The sequence below is a fragment of the Larimichthys crocea genome, chromosome XX, assembly GCF_000972845.2.
Source record: "Larimichthys crocea isolate SSNF chromosome XX, L_crocea_2.0, whole genome shotgun sequence".
Lineage (NCBI taxonomy): Eukaryota > Metazoa > Chordata > Actinopteri > Sciaenidae > Larimichthys > Larimichthys crocea.
In genome coordinates, this window is record NC_040030.1 from 8,129,343 (window position 1) to 8,156,540 (window position 27,198).

Below are 27,198 nucleotides of genomic sequence, written 5' to 3' on the forward strand. Positions count from 1 at the left end.
TCTCAGCGCTAACATGCTAATGTTAAAATGCTAATGTTACAGCTAGGCTAACATGCTAATGCTAACGCTAGTTCCATCATTGTTAACATGCTATGGGCTAACATGTTACTGCTAGCTAAAAATGCTAATGTTAATTGCTAGCACGAAGCGCTAGCTGCTCCTGTGTCTAAATAAACAAGTTAAAATGAACTGTTTGAGGTGTGCTTTTTTGAATACAAGACCCCCCAGCAACAGCCCAATCGTCACTCTCAAAATTTCTTTGTCTAGTACTGAATTTGCTGAGCAGTGTCAGTAAAGATGCTGGGGAGCACGGGGCCCAGAGTCACGCACACCGCAAAATTTCTTTAGAATTTTTTTCGAGTTTCCTCTTCGTTTCTTCCGTGTTTATTTTGGCTCGCGACTCCTCCCAGAGTTTTTGTTGTCGCACATACACAAAAAGGGTATCAAAACGAGCGCGCGGCCGGGAAGCGTGTGCTAATGATGTCTTTTTGTTCTAAGAGTTTCGGCAAACGGTTTTGCCAAAAATCCAGAAAAACAAGCCAAAAAATGAATGGGTGTGTAGTGCGAGAAACTTTTCCAGACCTGAGTGCGGGATGTCATCGCTAGAGGGTGAGAGGGGAGAGACAATCAGTTAAAAATAAAAACGGATGGTCACTACCCCTGGCCTCAAATGCCCAGCGACAGACAGGATGAAGCCCCGTAATAAAAGGAGGATTCGAGGTGATCGCAGTGATAACAATGTTGAAGCGGTCGCCGATATAGTTTTTTGGCTCCATAACAAGGCTGATTGATCGACTACTCTCGCCGCCAACACCCATAAAATAAGCCATGTTTATTTTTTGAGCGAGAATGTTGCCTAGAAGCCGCAGGAGCAAATTGTTGCTTTCTCTAAGTCTACGGCCAAGTTATACAATGTGCGCCTGAAAATTGGCACAGACATTTTAACAAGACGCGCATTCTTCTGTCATTTCAGATTTGGTTTTGAGGCATACCTATAGAGTTTTTTTTGGCCACCTCGGGGGATCATTCAGACATATTACTGTGCATCTCAGAGGGACGCAGGCTGCATGCAGCACACCTGTGACTATTAGATCTGACCTGCAGCTCACCCTGGTTGCTTGGCAACATCAAGCATGCATCTCTCACAACACAAAACACATAGACAGACAGGCAGACACACACACACACACACACCCCAACACACCCACACACACAGAACAAGCACACGTATTATAATTCCTAGGAGGAAGGGGGAGGGGCCAGCAGAACCTGAGCGGCGGCATTTTAGTAGTTCTTGGGCACTTAATTTGAACCTGTCTGTGAAAATGGCAGACAGAGACAGCAGAGCGTTAGCGCAGCTGTAAAGACATGCTATTTGCAAACATTTGCTAACATTAGCGGACCAATGCTAAAATTGTGCTAATTAACATAGCCACTAGGATTAAATAACATCTTTTATACTAACTGTTAATGTTAACACGCTAATGCTAACTGCTAGCGCATCAGCTTATCATTCTAGATGCTAAAGTTCAGCTAATTAACATTAGCCACTCGGAATTAAACACATGCTAATGCTAACGATATTATGCAACAGCTATTCATAAAATGCTAACTAAAATGCTAATTTAACACTGAATGCTAACTGCTAGTGCATCACCGTTAACCATGCTAATGCAACATGCTAATGTAACATGCTAATGCTAACACGTTAATGTTAACTGTAGCGCATCACCGTGAACATGCAATGCTAAACATGCTAATGCTAACATGCCAATGCTAACATGTCAATGCTAACATGCATGCAACATGCTAACTAACTGCTAGCGATCAGTGTTAACATGCCAGCGTTAACATGCTAATGATAACAGGCAATGCTAACATGCTAATGTTTAACATGCTAACTGCTAATACTGAATTTGCTGAGCAGTGTTCAGTAATAATGCATGGGGACGAGCGGCCAGAGTCAGGACACACTCAAAATTTCTTTAGAAATTTTTCTAGTTGAGTGTGCCTGAAAAGCGCACACATATGTTATCCCCCGCGCTTATTCTTATTAAATCTTACCCCTTTTTTGGTTCGCTACTCCTCCCAGAGTTTTTTGTCGCACATACACAAAACGGGTACGAAACGAGCGGCTCGGCCGGGACATGTGTGCTATGTCTTTTCTAAGGGTTTCGGCAAACGGTTTTGCCAAAAATCCAGAAAAACGAAGCCAAAAAAATGAATGGGGTGTGTATTGCGAGAACTCTCCAGACCTAGATGCGTGATGTCATCGTTAGAGTGGAGAGGGAGAAAATCAGTGAAAAAAAAAACGGATTTCACTAACCCCTGGCCAAAGCCCAGCTACAGACAGGATTATCCCCTCAAATGTAGGAAAATTCGAGGTGATCGCAGGAATAACACTGTTGAAGCTGTCTCCTATATAGTTTTGGCTCCATACAGCTGATTGATCGACTACTCCCGCCAACAGCCTCATAGACTCCAATGTTAAAAAAGGAGCGAAATTTCTGGAGAAAGGCAGAAGTAACGTTTCGCTCTCTCTGCTCCTGAGGGCACATTTCTTTCATTTATCGACACAAACGAGATATGTAAACGATCAGGAAGGTCTCACTCGTGCCTCAGGTTAAGAGCCGGTTTCAATGATGGAATACGGTTTGGCCAAAAGTCCTTCCTTTTTCGAGAGGAGTTCTCAGCATTTTCTCTCAGTCTCTAACTGACATTCTGAACAGGTGCAGATATAGCTGCTGCTGATGGTAGTCCCTGGTTGCTTGGCAACCCTCAGCCTGCGTGAAGGAGAAGAGGGGGGAGGGGGCCACCAGAAGCCGGCGGCACCGATTTTAGTAGTTCTGTGGCACTTAGTTGAACTTGTCTGTCTAAAATTGGCAGACGAGAAAAGCAGAGCACGAGCTCTGTTAACATGCTAATGATAATACCATTAGCCACTAGGAATTAAATAATGCAATATAAACAGGTAATGCAACATGGTAATGTTATGGCTAGTGCATCACGCGTTACATGCTAATGCTAACATGCTAATGCTAACATGCTAATGTACATGCAATGCTAACATGACAATGCTAACATGTTAATGTTACGGTTAGCCCACAGCGTTACATGCTAATGCTAACATCTATGCTAACATGCTAACGGTTAACTGTGTTACCCATCAGCGCTAACATGCTATGTTAAAATGCGAAGCTAACATGCTAATGTTAACATCGTAATGCTAACATGCCAATGCTACATGCTAATGTTAACGTGTTTAGACCCCATGCAGCCGCTAACAGTGCTAATGTAGCATGCTAACATCGAATTAACAGGCTAATGCTTAACATGCTAATGCTAACTAATGCTAACGCGCCCATCAGCGTTGAACATGCTAATGTTAACATGTTTAATTATTGGTTGTTGTGTTAGTGTTTTTTGTGTTTTGTGTTTTTGTTGTTGTTTGGGTTTGTTTTTGGGTTTGTTTGTGTTTATTTTTAGTGTTTTGTTGGTTTTGGAAAAAAAAAAAAAAAAAAAAAAAAAAGAAAGAAAAAAAAAAGAAAAAGAAAAGAGAAGAAAAAAAAAAAAGAAAAAAAAAAAAAAAATTTTGGTTGTGTTTTGTTTAGGAGGGTGGAGGAGGGGGGAAGGTTGGGGGGTGGGGTGGGTGGGGGAGTTGGTAGGGGTGTGGGGGGGTGGGTGTGTGGGTGTTTTGTTTTTGTTGTTTGGGGTGTTGTTTTAGTTTTGTTTTTGTTTATGGTTTTTAATCATGTCTAAGTTAATTGTTACGCATTCCCGTAAAATGCTAATGCAACATGCTAATGTTACTGTTAATGCTACATCGTAACGTAACATGGTTAATGCCCAACATGTTAATGTTAACCATACTAAAGCTAACATGCCAATGCTCAACATGCTAATGTTACTGTTAGCCCATCAGCGCTAACATGCTAATGCTAACATGGCTAATGCTAACATGCTAATGGTAACATGCATGCTAAAGCTAAGTTAACATGTTAATGCTAACATGCTAATGTTAAAAGCTGCTAGTGCATCAGCGCTAACATGTTAATGTTAAAATGCCAATGGTAACTGCTAGCCCATCAATGTTAACATGCTACTGTTAACAGCTAATGTTAACATGCCAATGCTAACTGTTAGCCCACAACGCTACAGCAATGTTTAACATGCTAGTAAAATGCGATGTTTAACATGCTAATGTTAAATGCTAATGTTAACATGCTAATGTTAACTGTTAGCCCATCACGTCTACATGCTAATGCTAACATGGCGAATGCTAACATGCAAATGTTAACATGCTATGTTAACAGCCAATGCTAAACTGTTAGCAATCAGCGCTAACATGCTAATGCTAACGCTAATGCTAACATGCTAATGTTAACAGCTAATGTTAACTGTTAGCCCATCACGCTAACATGCTAATGCTAACATGCGAATGCTAACATGACTAGGTTAACATGAAAGGTTAATGTTAGCCCATCAGCGCTAACAGCTAATCTAAAGCGCGAATGTTAAATGCTAATGTTAACATGCTAATGCTAACATGCTATGCTAACTGCAGTCCATCATGGTTAACATGTTAATGCAACATGCTAACTGTAGCTAAAAATGCTAATGTTAATTGCTAGCACGTAAGCGCTAGACGCTCCTGTGTCTAAATAAACATGTTAAAAATGACTTTTTGAGGTGTGCTTTTTGAATACAGACCCCAGCAACAGCCACTCGTAACTCCAAAATTCTTTTCTAGTACTGATGTTGCTGAGCAGTGTCGTAATAATTGTATGGGGACGACGGCCAGATTCAGGCACACACTCAAAATTTCTTTAGAAATTTTTCTAGTTCTTATAACTATTCTTACGCCCTTTTTTGGTTCGCTCTCCTCCAGAGTTTGTGTCGCACATACACAAAACGGGTATCGAAACGACCGGCTCGGCCGGGACAGTGTTGCTATGTCTTCTAGAGAGTTTCGGCAAACGGTTTTGCCAAAATACCAGAAAAACGAAGCCAAAAAATGAATGGGTGTGTATTGCAGAACTTCCAGAGCTAGATGAGTGATGTCATCGCTGGAGTGGAGAGGGGGGGAAAAATCAGTGAAAATAAAACGGATTCGACTACCCTGGCCTCAATGCCCCACTACAGACACGATTTCTACATAGAAACGTAGCAAAATTGTTGTTATCACTCACATTCGCCTGCAAAGCTGTCTGACATATAGTTTTGGCTCCTGACGCGCTCTATGATCGACTACTCCCGCCAACAGCTCATAGACTCAATGTTTAAAAGGAGAAAATTTCCTGGAAAAGGCAGAAGCAACGTTTCTCTCTCTTGCTCCTACGGGCACATTTCTTCATTTATCGACACAAAACGAAATGTAAACGATCAGGAAGGTCTCATCGTGCCTCAGTGTTAAGCCGGTTCAATGATTGGAATACGGTTTGGTCAGAATCCTTCCTGTTCGAGAGGAGTTCTCAGCATTTTCCTCACCGTCTAAGTGACATTCTAACAGGTGCAGTAACTCCTCCACTGATTACAGTTGGGTCCCGGTTGCTTGGCAACCTCAGGCTGAGGTGAGAAGAGAGGGGGGAGGGGCCACCAAAGCCGAGCGGTCGGCCATTTTAGTAGTTCTTGGCACTTATTTGAACCTGTCTGTGTAAATGGCAGACAGAGACAGCAGAGCGCTAGCTGTTAACATGCTAATGAAATAACCATAGCCCACTAGGAATTAAATACATGCTAAGTTAACATGGTAATGCCAACTGCTAATGTTAATTGCTAGGCATCAGCGTTAACATGGTATCTAACATTCTAATGTTAACATGCTGAGTAATGCTACGCATCACCTAATGCTAATGCTAGACATGAATGTTAACATGCTATGGTAATTGCTAGCGCATCACCGTTAAAAGCTAATGCTAACATGCCTTATGTAACATGCCGCTAAATGCTTGAACATGCTTAATGTTAACATGCTAATGTTAACTGTTAGCGCTTCAGCGTTAACATGCTAATGCTAACATGCGAATGCTAACATGCTAATGCTAACATAGTAATGCTAACATGCTAGCGCATCAGCGCTAACATGCTAATGCCAACATGCTAATGCTAACACGCTAATGCTAACATGCCAATGCTAACTGCTAGCCCATCAGCATTAACATGCTAATGCTAACATGCTAATGTTAACTGTTAGCCCATCACCGTTAACATGCTAATGCTAACATGCCAATGCTAAGTGTTACCGCTGATGGTAATGCTAACATGCTAATGTTAACTGCTAGCCCATCAGCGGTAACATGCAAATGTTAACATGCTAATGCTAACATGCTAATGTTAACTGTTAGCCCATCAGCGCTAACATGCTAATGTTAACATGCTAATGTTAACATGCTAAAGCTAACTGGTAGCCTATCATCGTTAACATGCTAATGTTAAAATGCTAATGTTAACATGCTAATGCTAATGTTAACATGCTAATGATAATATGCTAATGTTAACTGCTAGCGCATCAGCGGTAACATGCTAATGTTAACATGCTAACGTTAACATGCTAATGCTAACATGCTAATGTTAACTGCTAGCCCATTAGCGCTAAAATGCTAATGTTAACATGCTAATGCTAACATGCTAATGCTAACTGCTAGTCCATCATCGTTAACATGCTAATACTAAAATGCTAATGCTATCATGTTAATGCTAACTGCTAGCTAAAAATGCTAATGCTAATTGCTAGCACGTAAACGCTAGCTGCTCCTGTGTCTAAATAAACATGTTAAAAATGACTATTTGAGGTGTGCTTTTTGAATATAGACCCCCAGCAACAGCCCACTCGTCACTCTCAAAATTTCTTTTCTAGTACTGAATTTGCTGAGCAGTGTCAGTAATAATGTATGGGGACGACGGGGCCAGAGTCAGTTATTATTATTACTCTTCCGCCCTTTTTCTGTCTCGCTACCCCTCCCAGAGTGTTTGTCGCACATAGACAAAATGGGTATCAAAACGACCGGCTCGGCCAGGATCGATTGCTATGACTTTTCTAAGAGTTTCGGCAAACGGTTTTGCCAAAAATCGCCAAAAACCACGCCAAAAAATGAATGGGTGTGTATTGCGAGAACTTTTGAGAGCTAGAGTGTGTGATGTCATCGCTAGAGTGCAGGGGCAGAGAAAAAGTCATCGAAAAATAAATTTGGAAACTGCGACTGTGGCCGCAAATGCACAGCTACAGACATGATTATCCCCTCAAACGTAGGAAAATTCGAGGCGGTCGGAGTGATACCACTGTTGTAGCTGTCGGACATATAGTTTTGGCATGACACGCAAATATGCGGCAGCAACTCCCATCCTCAGCCTCATATACTCCCATGTTAAAAAGGCGGGAAATTTTCTGGAGGAAAGCAGAAGTAACGTTTCTCTCTCTTGCTCCCAAGGGCACATTTCTTCATTTATCGACACAAAACGATTATGTAGACGATCAGGAAGGGCTCACGATGCACAAAGTTAAGCCGGTTCAATGATTGGAAATACGGTTTGGCCAGAAGGCCTTCCTGTTCGAGAGAAGGTCTCAGCATTTTCTCTCAGTCTCTAAGTGACATTCTAACAGGTGCAGTAACTGCTCCCCTGATTACAGTTGGTCTTGGTTGCTTGGCAACCTCAGCCTGCTTGAAGGAGGAGGGGGGGAGGGGCCAGCAGACAGAAGCCGAGCGGTGGCCATTTTTGTAGTTCTTGGCACTTAATTTGAACCTGTCTGTGTAAAATGGCAGACAGAGACAGCAGAGCAAGACATGCTATATAATAATGTATGGGGGCGACGCGGCCAGAGTCACGCACACTCAAAATTTCTTTAGAAATTTTCTAGTTGTACAATATGTTTGTGTTGATTTGTTCTGTACACGTGACATCCATTGCACGTCTGTCCGTCCTGGGAGAGGGATCCCTCCTCTGTGGCTCTTCCTGAGGTTTCTTCCACATTTTTTCCCTGTTAAAGGTTTTTTGTGGGCAAGTTTTTCCTCACTCGAACCGAGGGTTTTATGGACAGAGGGTGTCACTCCCTGTACAGATTGTAAAGCCCTCCGAGGCAAATGTACTTTGTGACTTTGGGCTATACAAATAAATGATTTGTATTATATTAAAGGAAATATCCAACAATGTCATGAACAGCCCCGCTCACCAATGAGCAACATAACCCCAGTATCCCAACAGTATCCAACCCTGTTTGTGTATATGCAGGGGTGTCTGACCTTGGCTTTGAGCGTGTTGACTGGCAGCTTGTCCAAAGAGACAGTGAGACAGAAAATCACCTGGTCGTCCAACACCAGAGCAGACTGCAGGAGGACGAGCAGAGGACAAAATGGAACACGTGAAGAAAACATGTGAAATAAAACAGCATTTAAGTCAAATGGAATAAAACACTCTGACAGCCCTCAAATGAACAGAAAAACAAATCATAAATAGGACAGCAAATTAGAATTACTGTTGTTGCTGTGTTGATTAACTGAAAATGTCTGTTTTTTGTTCAACCAACAGTGCAAAGCTCAGACAGACATTCAGTCAATAATCATCTGTGTACAAAATATTCTATTCTAAATATTCTCTATTTTTGTTTGATTAAAACTTCAATGATGAATCTATAATCATTTTTTATTGTCAAATAATTGTCACAGGAGATATGCTCTATATAGAAAGTGTCATAAGAATATTGTTATATTATTGTAATAATCTGGAGCGATAATAAAACTGAATTGAAATTTGAATTAAATATGGAGGGAACACCGATAAGTAGAGAAATAAAAAGTTTTTTTACTGATTGTTTCATAGCGGTTAAGTTTTAAAGCATGAATACAGCCACACCTCCAGAAATCCTGTGAAATGAAGCCACATTGCCAGATTTTGTGTAAATGACTGCAGCCAGCCTCGCCCTCAGTCAAACAGACCTGCAGCTCATGACGCAGAGCAGAGGAGAAAGACCTCACACCCTGTACATGAGGCCTGCTTCAGGTTTCTGCCTCTTATAGGAAGTGTTTCCTAGTCACTGTCACCAAGTGCTTGCTCATGGTGGAATGGCTGAGTCTCTGTAAATAATATAATAAAGATTACAGTCTAGTCCTGCTCTGTGTGGAAAGTGTCATGTGATAACATAAATACTGGAGGGAGGGGGCTGTTCTGCTGACAACAAACCTGTCATTTTGTCAGTGTTGCTGAATTTTACCTGCACCGTTGACTAATGAAAAAGTTGAGTCTTATTCAAGCTTTATTTCTGATAGAGACAGCTGAAGAGAGACAGGGAATAACATGCGGGAAAGAGCCACAGGTCGGATTCGAGCCCTGGGCTTCTGCAGCAAGGACTGAGCCTTTGCACATGGGGAGGCAGCTCTACCAACTGAGCTAAACACCGCCCCTTCTTGACTTGAATTTGGGGATTTTGGGATTTATCAGGGGTGTAAATACAGACTTTCTCAGTCTGTTAGGAATTGCATGTGCATGTGTGTCTTGTCTTGTCGACCTTGTTGATGATTGGCTGTTAGCAAAGTTGTCAACTCGTTTTTGATCAGAAGTAATGTAATCAGAACAAATACTCGAGTACAGCTGAACATATTTACCACAGTGGGACTACACTCTGAAAATGGAGGCACTCACAGCAATATCAGTTTCTACTTAATGATGCCTGAAATTCATAATAGTGCTATTCTGTGTTTATGTTCTGTAGCCAGTCATTTACAGTCTGGTGCAGTCACTGCTGGCAGCAGCAGCAGGCTGTCAGTGTCAGCTGGGATCAGGACATGGGCTTTCTTTCCTGTCTACAGCCTGACAGGCAGGCAGCAGGCAGGCAGGTAGGTGGAGGCTGGAGCCGGTTTAAAGGCCCTGAAGGTGTAACTAAACTGTCAAGTCTGTGCACATCTGGAGCACACAGACTACTCCAGCAGGCAGAACAAAGGCTGTTTGTCTCCAATCAAACAGAGAAAGAGCACAGACAAGTGTGCTTTGGTTTCTGTTCATTCAGAAAACGTGAAGCTGACTTCCTATTAAAGTGTAGGTGTGCAGTGTGATGACACTCATTTAAACGGAGGAGCTTCCCAATTGTCATACAATACAGATTTTATAGTAAATACAGCAAATGGGAGCATTTCCTCCACCCTTCTCACCTCCACTGTTTCTCTCCTGGCCGAGTTGCTGTGAATGAGCAACGGGCTGCACTCAGTGAAAGCGCGGCTCCTGTCCGCTCTTCTTCCGCGGCTGTCTGCCGTTCCGGTGTCGCTCTCTCCGGGCTCCTCTTCGCAGCTGTCCTCACTGCAGCTGCTCTGGAGGTCTGGCTGGTACTCGGCGACTCTCTGTTGCTGGCTCTCGGCGACGCACACACTCGCCAGAGCAGAGAGAGAACCCACCAGGTCCTTCCAGGGTGAACTACCACCGGAGCTGTCATCCGTCCCCGCTGCGTCCCGGGACCGCAGGACCAGCAGGACCTGGACGGTCTCTCCGAGGTAGACGTGTTTTCGCCGCGGAAGAGTTTTGTACTCGGCCGGGTCTGACAGACTCGAGATTGGAGCGGCGGGAAAATACATGAAATAGTCGCATTGTGGTTCCATCAGTCTAGCCGAACGGCGAGCAGCTGCTACAGTGTAAACAAAGCGAAAATAAAGTGCCACGGTCGGTTCATGTGTGCTACACAGACCGCATGTCAGAACACGAGCTAACTCCAGCAGTCTAATGTTTTCATGGCGGTAAATATCATTAAAGTCACCTTCAGCCGGGACATATCCATCTTTACTGTCGGGAAATTAGCTTCTGCAACTAGCAATACAAACAGCAGGCCGGCTAATCGATACCCGAAACGGAGCTTGGATCAGACCGCACTAACCAATCACAGAGCCGAGCCATGACTCAGAACACATGTACCAAAGAACTACAATGACCGTCAAGACTGAAGCGATCATTAATACAAAGAAATGATTAAACGACTGAAATAACATCGTAGGCAATAGCAACATATATTGGAACAAATCAATAAATTACTTAACGTGTTATTGTTATGTCACGTGTTATTACCAGTGTTGAAATTCATCTTTCCCCATAGTGCAATGTTATGAAGCAATCGGTATAATCAACACAAAGTACTCAGTAATAATGTAAAAATGTTCATTATGATTATCTCTCTCTCTCTCTCTCTCTCTCGTGTGTGTGTGTGTGTGTCTTCCCCTCACCCCTACCACACTACTGCACACTAAACTATTGATGTTCCCACATGTTAATACATATCTATAGTCTATTCATATGCTACTGTCAATACAATACAAATCTGAAGTATAGTGTATTCATAACTAGCTGTTTATCCACCATAAAATGTCCACCAACTGCACTACTTATACCTGCACTTTATAATTACACTGTAACCACAGCAATGTTGTTGGTATTCATTTCATTGTATTCATATTGTATTATAGTGTAACATATTCACATATATAGCTCCACTGTTATTTGTATTGTTACATATACATACAGTATGTACTCTAAACTTGACTGTTTTTTTTTTTTTGCACTTTTAGTTAGAAGCTAAATTGTGTTTCATTGCCTCTGTACTTTTCTTTGTGCACTGACAAAAAGGTTGAACCTAATCCAAGTTTCCCAGACTGTGTAGCACCATGTAGGATTTATACAACAGGTTTCACATACAACAGTTACTTGGCAGTACTCCACAAGATCAGTAAACACACTTTGGTCCTTAAAACATTTCTCTGGGTGTATTTATGAGACACTCTGTGAGTAGTATGTTTTCATGGAAACTATGTTACAATGAGTCTTTCACCTGGGACACACAGATGTAGACTGTACATTAGAAGATGCTGTTGTTTACTCAGAGTTCTGTTATCGTTCCCACATAAACATTACAACTCAAGTTCAGCTTGCTGATCTGATTTGAAGTTGGTGATGCCGTCAACCTTCTTTTTAAAATTTTTTATCTCCGGACCATTTCACAAAGGCCATTAAAAACACAAGCGCTCAGATTCACGTGGTTCTCAGACAACCACCTGTAAACAAGATGTAAAAATCGAGTCGAGACGAGTTGGTGAAGTTAAAGAACATTTTGCTTTTATTCAGTACAAGAAAAACTCAATAGATGCACACAAAGAGCATGATCTACAACAGATTTAAACAAAAATATGTTTTTTCAAGTAAGATCCAAGCCAAGGTACACTGTTGTTGTCTGAATGAACTCCTGCGCTTCAAGCATGACAGAATATCAGATCAATAAAGTACTTCCTGTCCAGGGTTGTGGGAACACTAAAATCGAAATGGAAGCTGTTCAAATGTGCATGATAAAGATGAATCACACTGCAGAGCCTTACCTCATTCTAAGACTGCCAGAGGTCTCACGTAGGTTGAACCTTTTCATCTTACACACTACATAACATACATGTTCATGTGTGAACTAGCCTAAAGAAGCTAAAACAAAAAAAACACAGTACCATATGAATTGCTGTTACCTATCAGCAGAGTGTTTGTGTAAGTGGGAGTGTATGTAGACGTGTGTACATAGTGTGTGTACTCATAAAAAAACACTGTACACACAAATTACATCTTGTGACATAGTGTCTCATAATTAAGAGAACATGTATCATAATTCTGTTACCTCAAAGACTAGATCATCATGTGGCTGTACACTGATCATTCTTTAAGCGTTTTCTGTGGAGTTACAGTATCTTGTCATATTCTTGTCTTGATAACCCTTTATTAAGATAATAAAATCAAATTTAGTGTGTTAAATATTTTAAATCTCTATATTGTGATGTAAGCATAATCATTGTTTTGAGGGAATCAAACATTTTTTCTCTTGAATGTGATAACATTATCTCACTGTCTTAAGATACAGACAGTCATTACTGTGTGATTAGTATTTCTATTGTGTGTAGACCTAGTCTTGATCTCTTGATGCATGAATACTCATGCATTGGTTATGATGGACATGATTTAAATCAATCAAATGTTATCATGTATATAAACTCATGTTCAGTGTGAAACTAAACTCTACATGCTGTATTCAGGATAATCATCAATGAAAATTTGCTGTATTGTTGTAAAACAATAGCAGTATATGGCCTTATAATCACACTGTAACCCGAGTGATATACATGATAACAGTGAATAATGGCTCTGCTGTTATTACTGAGTGTTGTTTGTCATCAGTGTTTAACACCGACTGGGCAAATGGATGAGTATATGCAGATTGAAGGTTTTCTCAAAAACATCAATAGTGAAACCATCATACTGTGACAGACACAATCTTCCCTTTATCGCCATGAACCTCCAAAGAGAACAAAGCATGATACATACAATATGTACAAATACTCATTAAATAATATCAAACAGAGGACATTGTTTTAAAACCCTTCTCCATAATTTGACTGTACCATCAGGCATAAAACAAAGTCTACTGTATTTCTAGAACAGGAACTGTTGTGTGCATTAGTGTCTCTCCTACAGTTCATTTAATGTAATACAAGCATGTGCGGCCTGTTTATATCATAACAATGAAATCCCTATCTCAGACAAACATACTGATGACTTAGCTTGGAGGCTAAGCAGTGCAGCTAAACATGAAGAGTTTATCCTGTTAAAAAAAGGAAATGTTTAGGGAGCATTAATATCTATCTTTTCATTTTTAATAACCGCTTATACCTATCAGAGTCAGGGCTGCTGGAGCCAAACCCAGCTGACATTGGGCAGGAGGTGGTGTGCAAGTACTGTACAAGTGTACAGTTGATCACAGGGCTGACACATAGAGACAAACAACCATCCATGCTGAGCGTAAATGTACTCAACAGCATTTGGAGCGATCTGCATGAGAGGAGACATCTTGTATCCACAGTTGAGGTAAATTTAAACAGTGTCTCCATCCACTTTGTTCACCACAGAAAAATGATTTTTTTATGTACATTGTCTTAATGGACACAACCGGCTCCTAAATACTAATATCTGTGTCAATGAGCTGTGACTGACAGACCTGTAACCCTGACATCACAAACAGGAAGTTCAGGCGAGTGCAAAGGAATACGAATACTCTGACCAAGAGAGGTCCTGTCCTTTGAAGTCAATATAATAGTGTATATGAAAGAGACCATTTCATTCCATAGTATTGCTGTAACAGAGCTTCCTGCAACCACTGGCTTGGTTGCACTGAACACACTTCATGTGAGAAAATCCTGCAGCATTTCTGATTCGACTGTTTGATGGTTTGCATTGATCTTTAACATGAGAGATCTTCCCGGCTCATTCGCCCACATCACATTTTATTATGAATGTGGTAGAGTTCTGCGTACAAATGTCACTGTAATTATGAATCATGTAACTGAAGCTAATTTCAGGTGTCTTTGAGTTTCAGATGATGCTGAAATGAACAGAAGAATAAGCCAAATGATAGAAAGGAGGATAAATTAATGTTTTAGTTAGTTCATTCTTTGTCATTCCTTTCACTCTGTGCATAAACTAGATGAGTAAAAGCTGATTGACAATCTCCCTTTCACCAGGGGAAACAAATGAGAGCTATTCAAACATAATGCAGTACATCCAATCCCCCCACAGGGTTGACTGCTGTAAGGTGACACCATCCACACTGTTTCCAGACCTTCATACCTGGAGATGCTGACCAGCCTGCCAGTGAGCCGGCTGAACTAGAAAACTCTGCAGCCGAGTTAAACAAAGCTCCTCTAAACCATAACATCTGTTTCAAGGTCGGCTAGTGATGTGTTCCAGTTTGAGTGCACTGCTGTGTGTCACTACAACTATAGGCTGAGAGTAAATGGAGCAACTGTAAATGAAGTGTAAGTTCTGTAGGTGTCCAGAACAAGCAAACAGGCTTAATCAGACAGTAATTCACCGTTTCCTTCCTGTTTGTTCTGATCAAATCAACAGTACAAACATGGAATGGCTCCCACTCCAGCAGGAATGTGTGCTCACTGATTCAGAATGCAGTTGTTTCAGAGTGAACTACAGTACCCACATTCATCAAAATGAAGAATCACTCAGTGGCATGGCAATGTGTTTTTGCACAACACTGTGAACTCTCACTCTCAGGCGTCCACAGAAACCAGTCAGACAGCATCAGCAAGCACACACATGCACATTTCTGTATGTGTGTGGATGTCTTCACGTGTTCCTGTTCCTCCCATGTTTTCTCATATCTATCCGATCTTCATACAGCAGCATGTTATTGACACCACACACTCCACGTTTAACACACAACAGATAAACACCTACCGCTGCATTGTGATGGTGAGCTTCAGCTTCTCACTCAGAGATAAATGAAACTGTCAAACTGCTGTTCCTTTGGACTAACAGCATGTGAGTGACGCTCAACAGTGTGTCTTTATTGTCTGCTATGACCTGTCTGACTTGTACACCCCACCACCCAATAGAAATGCCCCAAACCTGCTGACTCTCATATGTGAGATCACGATGAAGAAATGGATCTCAGTGGGAATGTCTCCATCTGTGTCAGACATATACATTCCATCTATTTTAGCAGATAGTGGAATTACGGAATGTGCCCACATGCCTCCAGCAGGCTGGTTCATAACCACATGTGGGCACATTCCGTCAGTAGCAGAGCACAGGGCCTTGGATCATTTTCCCCTCCTGTATTATTAAGAGATATTTAAGAAGCTGTACCAGTCCGTGGTTCTAGATGAGGCTCAATACTGACTGATGCTGAATGAAGTGTTCCCAGGTGATAAATATTAAGTTATTCTAATAATTTCTGTCCATAAACAAGTACCAGCCAATACTGATTTTAAACTGACTGAGGAAAAGAAAAGCAGCTCTGTACAAATACTCTAAAGTCAGTCTGTGCCTCTCATCAAATCTAAACATGCACTTTGTCTGAAAACTATCCAGCAATCTTTGAGAGACCCAGAAGGTTCAGCAACATTTTGAATCATCACAAAGTCTCTTCTAGCAATCAGACTCAAAAATGATTTATTTTACCCATTTCCTAACTCTTATTTCCTCATTCAGGTTGAAACTGTATATACAATATGAATGCATTGTTTTGTAAGAATATATAAAAGAACTGAAAGGAACATTGATATTAATAAGTATGACTAACAACAAGTGTTTTAAATTTTTGTAAAGTAAGAAGGAAATGTGACATTTCCAGTTACCATTGTTGTGTTTGTTTAGTTTGAAGACAGAAAGCCACAACTTTGGAAATGGGATTAAAATAAAATGTTTAGTGTTTTTTTCTGTGCATATTAATTCTATCTGGATGAAGAAGAATTCACTTCTTTCTAAAATCTTCAAAACAAGAGGAAATGTTTGATATGGCTCATCAGATGAAATGAAATGGCAATGTGATGCTCATGAGAGGTAAAAACTGGAGCTGTTATCAAGCATGTGCACCAACATCAAAGTCTTAATATCAACACCTGTCTGCTATCACAGCAGCAGAAGGACTTTAACAGTTTCTTTTAAAAAAACAAAGACACCTGTCCTCATCTTGGTACTGTAGCCATGAAAGCATCCTGGGTGCTCAGAGGTCAAGGTTCAAGTCCCCAAGAGTTACACTAACTAAATGACAGTTTGAAAGTAAACAAGCACACCACCAAAAAGTGGAAGTGCAAAGGAGGAGCGATTTGTTTTCTCACATGTAAACCACACTCAGCTCAGTTTGAAGTGCCATGAGTCCGCCTGAGGAGAGCAAAGTACCTTAACAGGAACATGACTTACCGCAGACTATCTCAACCTTCCTTTTTCTTGCCCTTGTATCAAAGTCTGGTTGCTCCTAATTAAACGGCTTCCATCCCAGTCTCTCTCTCTCACCTCCACTGTCCTCCCATGAGCCTCTCCCCCCACCAGCCTCTCTCCTGTCCTGGACAAGTCTTGTCTTAAAAAAGAGCCACCAGCTGCCACCATCACGGGCTGGTTCTGTTGCCCTGGCTGGGGTTGTGCTGCCGGAGCCGGAGCTGGAGCCCGTGGGAACTGTTTAACGTCCAGCACATCCTTGTACTGGATCTCAGGCCTGATCATCCTCAGACAGGCTGTCCTGGTGGCGTTGTCCAGCCGTGGCTGGAGCTCATAGCCAAGAATCTTGACTAATCCACTCTGGAACGGCCGGATGTTTTTGTCTCGGATCCGGTGTGCCTCCACAGGCTTCCCACCGTCCCTGAGACATACTCGGGCCAGATCTTCCCGTCGCATCCTGAGAAGAGCTACCTCCTGCTCCATCTGGGCACGACCAAACTTGTCAATTTCCTCCCAGAAGGTCTGGTTGAAGGCTTTATATATGTACCAATCTAAGGAATTCCACTGCCGCAGCTTGTCCCGCTGTTCCTCTGTGAGTGACAGATTGGGCAGCATCTTTGCTTGTGAACGTCCCCCCCTACCACCGACACCAGCTGCTGCTGCCGCTGCCGCTTTGCCTACCCAGCTCCCACTAAGTCCCCCAATGCTACTGGGCTTCTGCTGCCGAGCATTGAGGCTGAAGGAGACTACAGCATCCAGTGGCCAGCAGAGAGCGTGTCTCAACAGGATCATGGACTGGTCAAAATACTCAGACACTAGAACCAGCTTGAAGGCCCGGTGGATCATGGCCACGGCACGCTCAGCCAGTGCAATAGAGAAATTAGCATTATGGTCCATGCCAAAGTCAAACCACAGCAGGTTGCGGGCGTAATGGTTGTTGCGGAGACGAGGATCATAATATTTGTTAGGGTCATCAGCAAAGTCACCCAAACCTTTGGTTTTCCGAAAGGCAGGCGCAACCTCTTTGTAATAAGCAAAGGAGGACTCAGCCAAAGCGACCGGGTCCCTGATGATAGTGAAGTAGAACGTGTCTGCAGGCATAACCTTCTCCACCTGAGAAACAAGAGGAAAACATGTCAGTTCAACTAAGAGTCCTATTTCACCGATACAGGGTTACGAAACATATGTATGTATCATTAATCTTTCTTTTTGACCACGAGCAGCATCACTGCTCATTCCTCTTTCCACTTCCCATCCTATTCTTCTGACTCACTCACCTCCTGCTTATTAAATCTCATGTGATTGCCCATGATGTGGAACTCCACAGCCCTGGGACCTCTGTAACCTTTGACCCTGTGAGCATTGAAGGGGAGTGGGTAGCCCAGCTGGTAGCCCAGTGGCAGGGCAAAGCGGAGATTACGCTCCTCGCCAAATCGGTACAGCATGTTGAGCACAGTGCTGCTGGCCGTCTTGTGGGTCTTGAGAAACATGATGTGGGTATGGGGCTGACAGGAGCCCAGAGAGGGCCCCTGAGCGTCAGGGGAGGAGAAGATGGAGCGTGCAGCTGGCTGAACACTGCTGTAAAGTAAAGAGAAGGAAGCATTTCAACTTGAGAGATCACATTTCAAACTGTTTCAGAGAAAAAGCTCTGAAGACTCCAGAGAGCAGCCGGTGAACACAGTGGATGGTTTTGTTGTCCGAGAATAAATTAGAGCTAAAAGTTTAAAGCTAAGTTACACTTATATTCTTCAGGAGGACACGAACACAACCCAAAGGAATGTGTGAATGAGGTGTGCAAGAGTTTATTTCCAACATAAGGAATTAGCTTCAGTGAATTGCTGCACAACAAGTCAAGTAGCAGAAACATAAAATAGGCAATACCATATGAAAATGTTATAAAAGTTAAGTTATATTAGTTACATAGGTGTGCAGGAATGTGCGAAATATTGTCCATTAAATCTGCAAAGGTCATTTAATACTCATATCTTAAAACAGAACTTATTATGATTCTATTGGACTCTTGCTTGTGTTTTGGGTGTTTTAACCGTGCGTCTGTGTGCACGTTGGGCAGTTTTCTCTCTGACTCTGCTCTCTGATGGACTGATACAGTGTGTAGCTGTCTTTTCCTCTCACAGCAGCATGTTTTATGTTGTTTCATTCCCTCATTGTGAATATCAGGTATTCTATTGTCTTTGTGCATATGATGTGCCTTTGCTTCCCCTGGCTACAATCACTGCTGCCATGATCAGTTGACATGCTTCAGTTAGCACCAACCCTCTGAAGACACAATTATTTTCACTCTCCCTGCATGTGGCTCAGAGCTGCAGTAAGTGAGACTTCTTTTATGCAGTGAGGCTCATTTGCATAGAATCGAAGTTTTGCACCAAATGTTTGCATACTACCTGATCGTCCATTTCACCGTTGGTGGGTACTTTGTCAGTAGATACGCAGATACTTTTATCTTACTTGTGCAGGTTTAGCAGCTGGAAAAGTGGAGCACAGTATGTTCTGATCTGAGCCCAGTCTTTTAGGGTGGAACTCAAATTCAATAATCACAGGACCTGTCTGGACCCACAGCATGGGTGTGTAAGCTGAACACCAGGGATCACTCCCAGGGCTTTAAATGAGACAGCCACCAAAAAACAAAGAAGAAGAGAGAGGAAGACTCTGCCCACAAACACATTAACCCTATCAATGCCACACATGGGTTATGGGTTACCTTCTTGTATGTAATTAGGTGGTGGAGCGAGTTCTTTTGTAATCAGAGTTGCTGATAAGCAGCATCAATCAGTAAAGACACTCCACCAGAAAAGCGCTGCATAACCACGGTGAAGATGTTTTCTGTCTTGGTGTGGACTATGAGGTCACAAAGGTCAGTGGTCAGGTTTGACTGGGAAAGATGAGTAAAGTGAGTCAGACTTGTTGAAGGCGTGGTGCAAGGTGCTGTTTCAGTTACACCAAAAGTGCCTAGCTGGAGTTCTCTCGCTGTTACATTTCTTTCATGTATTAAATTTAATCCAACATAAATGTTGACTGCAACTATTCACATCAGATCTTAGTGTTTTCATTTAAAAAGCCACAGCATTAAATATGAAGCATTTATAAAACACTATTCTTTATGATGGGTTAGAATAGTTATTAGTCTTTAAAACACAATGTTGAGTTCAATTATTTTTTAAAGGTCTCAGTAAGTACGAGTGCATAAAATAAGGCCAATCATCAGATCATCCTGTCAATCATAAGATGGCAAAAGATGGAAATATTCTCATGTTTATGACATCAGAAACTCAGGACAGTTGTGTAATTACATGGTGGAAAAAAGGACAACATATCAGCATGTATATTAAATTTGACTTTAACTAATTGGACTGATGATGGACTAAGTGATGACTATATTCACAGCAATTACAACAATGGCTGTACAACTCTGGAGCCACAACCAACAGTTAGATGTGAGTACATGACTATATTAGTATACTCTGGTTAGAAACAGGTCGCACTCCACATCTATCTAAGACCATGACATTAACTGAATGACCACAGCACTGCAGTCATGTGATGCCTACTGCATGGTTGAACTCATTACTGTCAACAGCCTTATATCACAACCATAATCAAACTCTGAAGCTGATGTTGCTCCAAACACAATAACCTTGAATCTTCGACGAGAAGCTGTCATGTTATTAAGGCCAATACAAATATATTGACCCACTTTCTCTTCACTTCCTCTGTGCGCTTCTTGTGGTTTGCAGCAGTCACACGGCGAGCAGTCAGCTGCAAGTGGAAAGCTCATGCACACTGTGGTAAACAGCTGAAGAAGCAGCAGTCGCCTCCGTCGACTTTGTTTTTGTTAAATGGCAGATTTGGAGAACAGTTTGTGCATCAGCTGACAGTGCCCTCAGTGTGTTCCCATCATTCCCAGCCACCGAATCCCCTCACTCCTCATTTGCATATCATATAATGTAGAGCATTACAGCCGTCACTCACTTCCTGTTTCTTGCCACTTCCTGACCACAGTCTGTTCTCTCCCCGTCTGTCTGACTGATACTGATTACCTGCTGCAGGACTCAGCAAGTAAACAGCTGATTGTTTCCACTGTTCTGAGGTATAACTGTGTCTAGCACTGTGTTCATGGGTTGGCTCATAATTTCTCATACTTGCTTGTGCACTGTCTGGGTGTCTGATGCAGCAACACTTGACAGTCCTTCTATGTATATGTGACAAATAATAAAATAAATAAATCAAATCTCTTGAGTCTTGAATTTGAGTGTCAACACCAACACTCCACTAGACATGATTGATGCATTCAGATTTCGTCATAATCATAAAAATACCTCTTGTTGAAGATGACCCCCAGCAACTGGCCAGCAAATCCAATGGCCACAAAGAGCAGCAGAGCTTTCCACATCCAAACTGGACCCAACCGACCACACACCAGCCATCGCAACATCCTGAGAGGAGAGGGGAGGAGAGGAGAGGAGGGGGAGAGGTGAGGAGAGATGGATGGATAGATGGATGGAGGGAGGCGGGGTGTAGAGAGGCATGAGGGATGGAGGGACAAATGAAAAGATGGATGGGGGACATAGAGATGATGTTGTGAGGGGGAGGAGGACCACGCAGAATGATGTCGTGAGATGGAGAGATGGACAAAGCATGGGAGAGAGGGGGGAGGGTAGAGAGGCAAACAGAGAGAGAGAGAGAGAGAGAGAGAGAGAGAATGACTCATCAAACAAAAATAACATCAAAAAGACATCATCATCATCATCGTCATCATCCAGAGACAACAGGAGCTGATGTTATATACCAAACATAAATCATTTCTATGACTTGAATATGGAGATTGCTCTAGACACTTCAGTGTGTGACGGTTTAGTGACGGAGAGGAAAGAAGAAGTGCTGAGTGTGTAAATGAAGCCCTCAATGCAAATGTGCCAGGAGAGATGAGAGAGAGACTGCTTGTGTGTGTGCGTCAGTCCTTGTGTGCTATTAATTAAATCATATCTTAAAGACCTCATAGTACCCCGTTACCCCTCTAGAACACTGCGCTCTCAGACCAGGGCTCTCTCTGGTTCCTATAGTCTCCAAAAGTAGAATGTGATCCAGAGCTTTCAGCCATTAAGCTCCTCTTCTGTGGAACCAGCTCCCAGTTCTGGGAGACTCTACACATTTAAGACGAGCTATAGTTAGAGCTGACTCAGCTGAGTCTTCAACCATCCTTTAGTTGCGCACATATGGTTAGTCTTCCCATGATGCATTGAGCTGTGCATCATGTCACCATGTCTCATTAATGCATGTTACTAACTCAGCTTCTTCCTCACAGTTTTTCTTCTGTCTCGCCTCGCAGGTTCTCGAGGATCATGGCTACGCAGAGAGATAGATATTTATAGATGACACCTACTAAGATTATCATTATCATATTTCTAATGAATTTGAATTAGACTTATTGTTGAGAGGCAGGTAAGGAGTTTCTGCAGCAGAATATTTCAATTCCTGATAATGATTTGTGTTCACAGGAATCCAGAATTTAATCTGTGTGGGAGGCAGACAAGCGTGAAACATATCTACATTTGCGTACAACAACGTATAATACACAATGAAATGAGCGTGCATAAGTGGTCAGTGAGCGCTCTGCTCTGTGGCAGTGGTGGTGTGACTCACGCCTTGTCACACAATAAGAATGAAAAACAGTTATACAAACAACCAAAGTCATCCAACCACCTTTTCATTGCTCAAACGACCAACACAAACATCCTGTTTGAGTTCCACATGAGTCCACAGTGCAGGCTATTGTAGTACTCCAACTGTCTGTCAATTATTCATGTAAGTTATGAAGCTTGGAAGCTTTGAAGTCTGTAAATCAGCTCCACAAGACCTCTGGAAAGAATTATATCTGAACCCAAGCTGAAGCCTCCATCTACTCTCTGCTGGGGAAGTCTAAAGCTGTTATCTGTCTGAACTATACATATATATTTCATGAATTTGGAGAAGTTTTTACAATCAGTGAAGCTGAAAGACAAATTATAAAGTTAGAGATTCACACACACGACGACTTCCTGATTTCAGATTTGCGCTGCTCGGTTTGTTTTTCTGCCGATTAGATAATCATACGTAATAATTATGTTGAAAAATAACAAACAATAATCAAGGAAGTGTTTGCTCATGGGGGGAATTGTCTGCAAATAATATTACAAAGAGTATAGTCTATTCAATTCAGTTCAATCGTATTTTATTTATATAGCACCAAATCATAACAGAAGTTATCTAATGACAATTTCCATATAGATCTGGACCGTACTCTTTATAATATTATCTACAGAGATCCAACAATTAGTCTAGACGTGCTCTGTATGATTTGAGGTTATATAAATAAACTGAAGTGAACCCCTTTGACACATTAATAACTATACATAGCACATGAACATAACAGGTTGATTCATGGGTTGATGGATGAACCAAACACTTGTGGACATCACTACAAACTGAATCTCTTTTTTGTCAACCTGAAAACTGATCTGAGATCAGATCCTGAAATAATCAACAGATGAACCCTGACTGGACTGACTGTACAGTACACCGCTCTGTAACACACACACACACACACACACACACACACACACACACACACAGGGATCTGCTGCTTCAGGGCTCCATCAGAGGCACAGATGTGATGGGTGGATGCAGAAGCAGAGAGAACGCAGGACAGAGTGTGTGTGTCCACTGTGGCCTGATGGAAAACCACTTCCTCTGATGACACACAACATGAAACATGTCAGAGAAGAAGTCCAGTCGTGACGTCACACGAGTAGGTGGATGTTCTGAACAATAAGAGCGGTGATCAACAGAGACACCACCGCAGCCTCCTCCGCCATAACACAAAGGAGACGCGTGTACTTCATGAACACACACACACACTGTGGATCACGCACATGAACTCATTACATGTTAAACAAAGGGCCTTTGCGTGTCCCCTCCCCTCCTCCTCCCAGCCCACCCAGACCTTCTACTCTTTCTCTGCAAGACCACAGCCCAGCGCCACCTTTTTTTTCCCCACAATCACTGCAGCCCAGTCGCCTTGCCCAGCTTCTCCTCCTCCGCCCGGACCTCGGTCTCTAACACCGGCCGCCTTAGTTACCTGGCTCTCCGTCTGAAAAGCATAGCTGTGTCTCCGGGCCGGTATCGGTAACGGTGTTATTGTGCAGCTGCAGAGAGCTCGGAGCATCTCGAAGGCTTCGGCTGCAGCTGATCTGCCGCCGGCACGGATCAGGCCATGGACCCGGAGCAGTCCTTCAGACCAACACAGAACCCGAATCAATGTTCACGGTCCAGATAATTCCTTTAAGTCCTTTAGTGTGTGACGAGGACTGATCTGAGCTGATTCTGGTGACCAAGACCCAGACTGAACAGAGAGAGAGAGAGAGAGAGAGAGAGAGAGAGAGAGAGAGAGAGTACTTCCCGAACACTTACAAAATAAAAGCCTTTTTCCGACATGCAGCAGGACAGCCCACAGAGTGGACCTGCCTGACGGTGCTCACCTGATTCCAGCTGGAGTCGCCTCAGTTATTTTGAAATAACAGACTTCATGCTTTTATTTTTATGGCTTTGATTTGGTAACTCCCGGCGTGCTTTGCTGCACTGCTGCAAATTTGACGAGTTCGGTTTGTCCAGTCTGACGTCACCGTGTGATGCTGACAGTGATGCTGTGGTGGCAGAAAGGTGGTTCGAACCCAGCCAGAAGAAGGAGCAGCTCCCCTCACCCTCCATCATCACATCACTACATCATTGCATCATTACACCCACAGAGCTGCCTATACCTCTGTGTCGTCTAGCAAAGTATTGGACATTTGAACATTTCACTCCACTACATTTATTTGACAAATATATATTTTTCCCTTTATCACTGTACAGGTGAAATTTACATTACAAACATCTGATAAACATTTCGAATTCAATGCAGGGTTCTATGCAAGGTTAAAGCAGAGCTTTCAGAAGCATTCACTTCAGAAAACTCCTCACTCTGTGTGAAATAATGAACTTAACAGAAAATCTCATCAGACAGAATCGGAAGTTCATTCATGTTACTCTAATACTACTACTGCTGCTACTACTAATAATAATACTAATAATAATAATAAACACTTGGTTGAAAGAAGTGTGTGACATGATTGGGCCTCTCTCTGTCCCTGCAGAGTTGCAGAGTGTTGCTTGTTGTTGCCGCTGGTCAGTAGCCTCACACTGCAGCTGCAGCTGTTCAAACACTTCAACATTGCTGCTCACAGACCAGGAGCCGGCCACTGCTATCCATTCACACTCTGCTGTCTGTGTGAATTGTATGAATAGTTCTGTTACTGTATTAGGTGTCTGCATAAACAGAGTGTATTTCCGTATATGTGCAGATTATGAAATTCACATAACTGGAGACAGCTCTGTGTAACTGCTACCCACAGCATATTCACCAAGTGAATATGATACCATGATACCCACTAGGGATGTGGCTGATGTCACGTCCACAGACGTCACAGACCAGTGTATAAAGAGTATTTCACTTCACTTTTTTTTTAATGTTCATAATACATTTATTATCATTTTCCTCATCACGTTTCTACATTGTTCTCAAAGGTATGACAACATGACTAATGTCTAATATTGTATGTTTTTGTGTTTTTTGGACAAAATATAGTCACTCATTCTCTAAATGACAATTTCACTAACTTTATCTGAGAATAGTACACATTTAAAAACAGGAAATCTTCCAACACTATTTCTTGAACTGCCAGTCCAGTCCAGTATACATTTAGAAATGAATAGCACATTAAATGGAGCTATTATAATACATAACTTGTTCCTGCAGAGTTATCTCTGGAGACAGAACAGCATTCCCTTTCTGTCTGTCATAAAACAGATGAGACAGCACCACATAATGGCATAATCTGTTACTTCAACAACACAGTACTTTTCTATCTGAGAGTGCGCTTATGGACTCAAGGAAAAGTTCTATTTAAACAGTAAAACAGGTCAACAGGAATGAAGCAGAGACAGTGATTCATGGATTTAAAGGAATGCTTCATATTGGAGGTGCGTTCACATACTATTCTATATGAAACAGTAAGTTGACTTCACAATGAGAGACCTGGGAAACTAGGCCTACTCCAATAGGGTGTGTGACAAATCCTAACACGCTAATCCATCCCCATGAATGTGTGCTGCTGGCCTCATCCAGTAACCTGGTGTACTCGGGTCGGGTTAATACTGCAGGATCAGTCAAACGGGATTAGACCAAAGTGTTGGACCAAATGCCCCCACAATAAGCTGACAGGTGGACTGAGAAGACAGCACTGAGTTTACAGGAAGACACAGCAGGCAAAGAAACAGAAAAGAGACAATGCACTCTTTCAAAATAAAATAACCCTTACTTTGGCATACTCTGCATATTGTTTATTTTTCTTACACTAATCTACATCTGTAAAAAAAAAAAAGGGTTTGTTTTATATGTTGAATGTTGGACTATATTTTTATTGTGTCTGAATTGACAAAGCTGCGTAAATGTTTTATTATTTCTATCATTTGACTTCTTCATAGACGGAAACATGCAGGGTAGTTTGTCTTGTTTTGTCTGTCTTCGCCCTGTCCCCCTGCAGGACGCTTCACTGTAACGTTTATCATCATATCTTTAATAGAAGTATAGACTTACCTTCTGTCTGTCAGGGTTCCACGTGAACTGACTCTTTCAAGTCCTGGACACAAACATACACATCATGCTGAGTCCTACACCGAGTATTCTCTGGTGCGTGTGTCAGCTGGAGGACAGCAGCGCGGTGCTTCCTTCAGTCCTCTTCATCCCTCTTTCCCTTCCTCAGCCTGTCTGTGCCTCCAGCTTAGCACTTCAGCTGACCTGCTTTCATGCGCTTCTGCTGTGAGAGAGGCTGAGTCTGCATCAACATTTAACCACATGTCAACGTCAGCAGATCTACACAGATTTCAACAGAACGTGACGTGCTTCTGCAATGCTGTAACAAAGGACTTCTCTTTATTACATTTAATTATTCATCATGTTCTTAAACTTTCAAACCCAACCGAGAAAGTCAAGTCTATCAGATTCAGCTGGTTTCTGTCAGACTATAACTAAACAAACTAACTGTCTTAGTCACACTTTTGTCCTCATTCTGTCATATTTCATTGAAATTATTACATATATATTACATTATTTATAAATATAAATGATCATTTCATATTTCCTGCCCTCGACAGGTACTGATTTATCATCAGACACATGATTTCTTCATCTAAACCGTCAACCTGTCTCTCACAGGCCCCATCCCAACAAGGCTGCTCAAAAAAGTTTTACCTTTAGTTAGCACTTCGGTACTGGGTATGAGTAATCTGTCTTTATTACATTGATTATTGTATTGGTTTTAGCTGATTAAAGACCAATATCTTCCACCTTTTTTCCCTGTTAAAGGTTTTTTGTGGGCA

General features: G+C 42.1%; 2 protein-coding genes across 4 annotated transcripts; both read right to left on the reverse strand.

Moving 5' to 3' along the window:
* Nucleotides 1-7,139: 7,139 nt before the first annotated feature.
* LOC104939969 (uncharacterized protein C7orf43) lies at nucleotides 7,140-11,389 on the reverse strand. The gene is made up of 3 exons (XM_027272444.1): nucleotides 10,140-11,389; nucleotides 8,238-8,321; nucleotides 7,140-7,145 (listed from the first exon to the last, which is right to left on the reverse strand). Exons 1-3 carry the CDS (start codon nucleotides 10,578-10,580, stop codon nucleotides 7,140-7,142), a joined length of 531 nt encoding a protein of 176 aa, XP_027128245.1. The 5' UTR covers nucleotides 10,581-11,389.
* A 670-nt stretch (nucleotides 11,390-12,059) lies between these two features.
* On the reverse strand, nucleotides 12,060-26,608 carry gal3st4 (galactose-3-O-sulfotransferase 4). 3 transcript variants are annotated; one of them, XM_027272320.1, is made up of 4 exons: nucleotides 26,417-26,608; nucleotides 21,063-21,179; nucleotides 18,006-18,306; nucleotides 12,060-17,841 (listed from the first exon to the last, which is right to left on the reverse strand). In XM_027272320.1, the coding sequence occupies exons 2-4, from the start codon at nucleotides 21,176-21,178 to the stop codon at nucleotides 16,720-16,722; spliced, it is 1,539 nt and encodes a 512-aa protein (XP_027128121.1). In that variant the 5' UTR covers nucleotide 21,179; nucleotides 26,417-26,608; the 3' UTR covers nucleotides 12,060-16,719. The 3 variants fall into 3 exon arrangements, with proteins under 3 accessions (XP_027128121.1, XP_027128122.1, XP_010754822.2); XM_027272321.1 differs by lacking the exon at nucleotides 26,417-26,608 and adding an exon at nucleotides 24,261-24,340; XM_010756520.3 differs by lacking the exon at nucleotides 26,417-26,608 and adding an exon at nucleotides 23,861-24,171.
* Nucleotides 26,609-27,198: the final 590 nt, after the last annotated feature.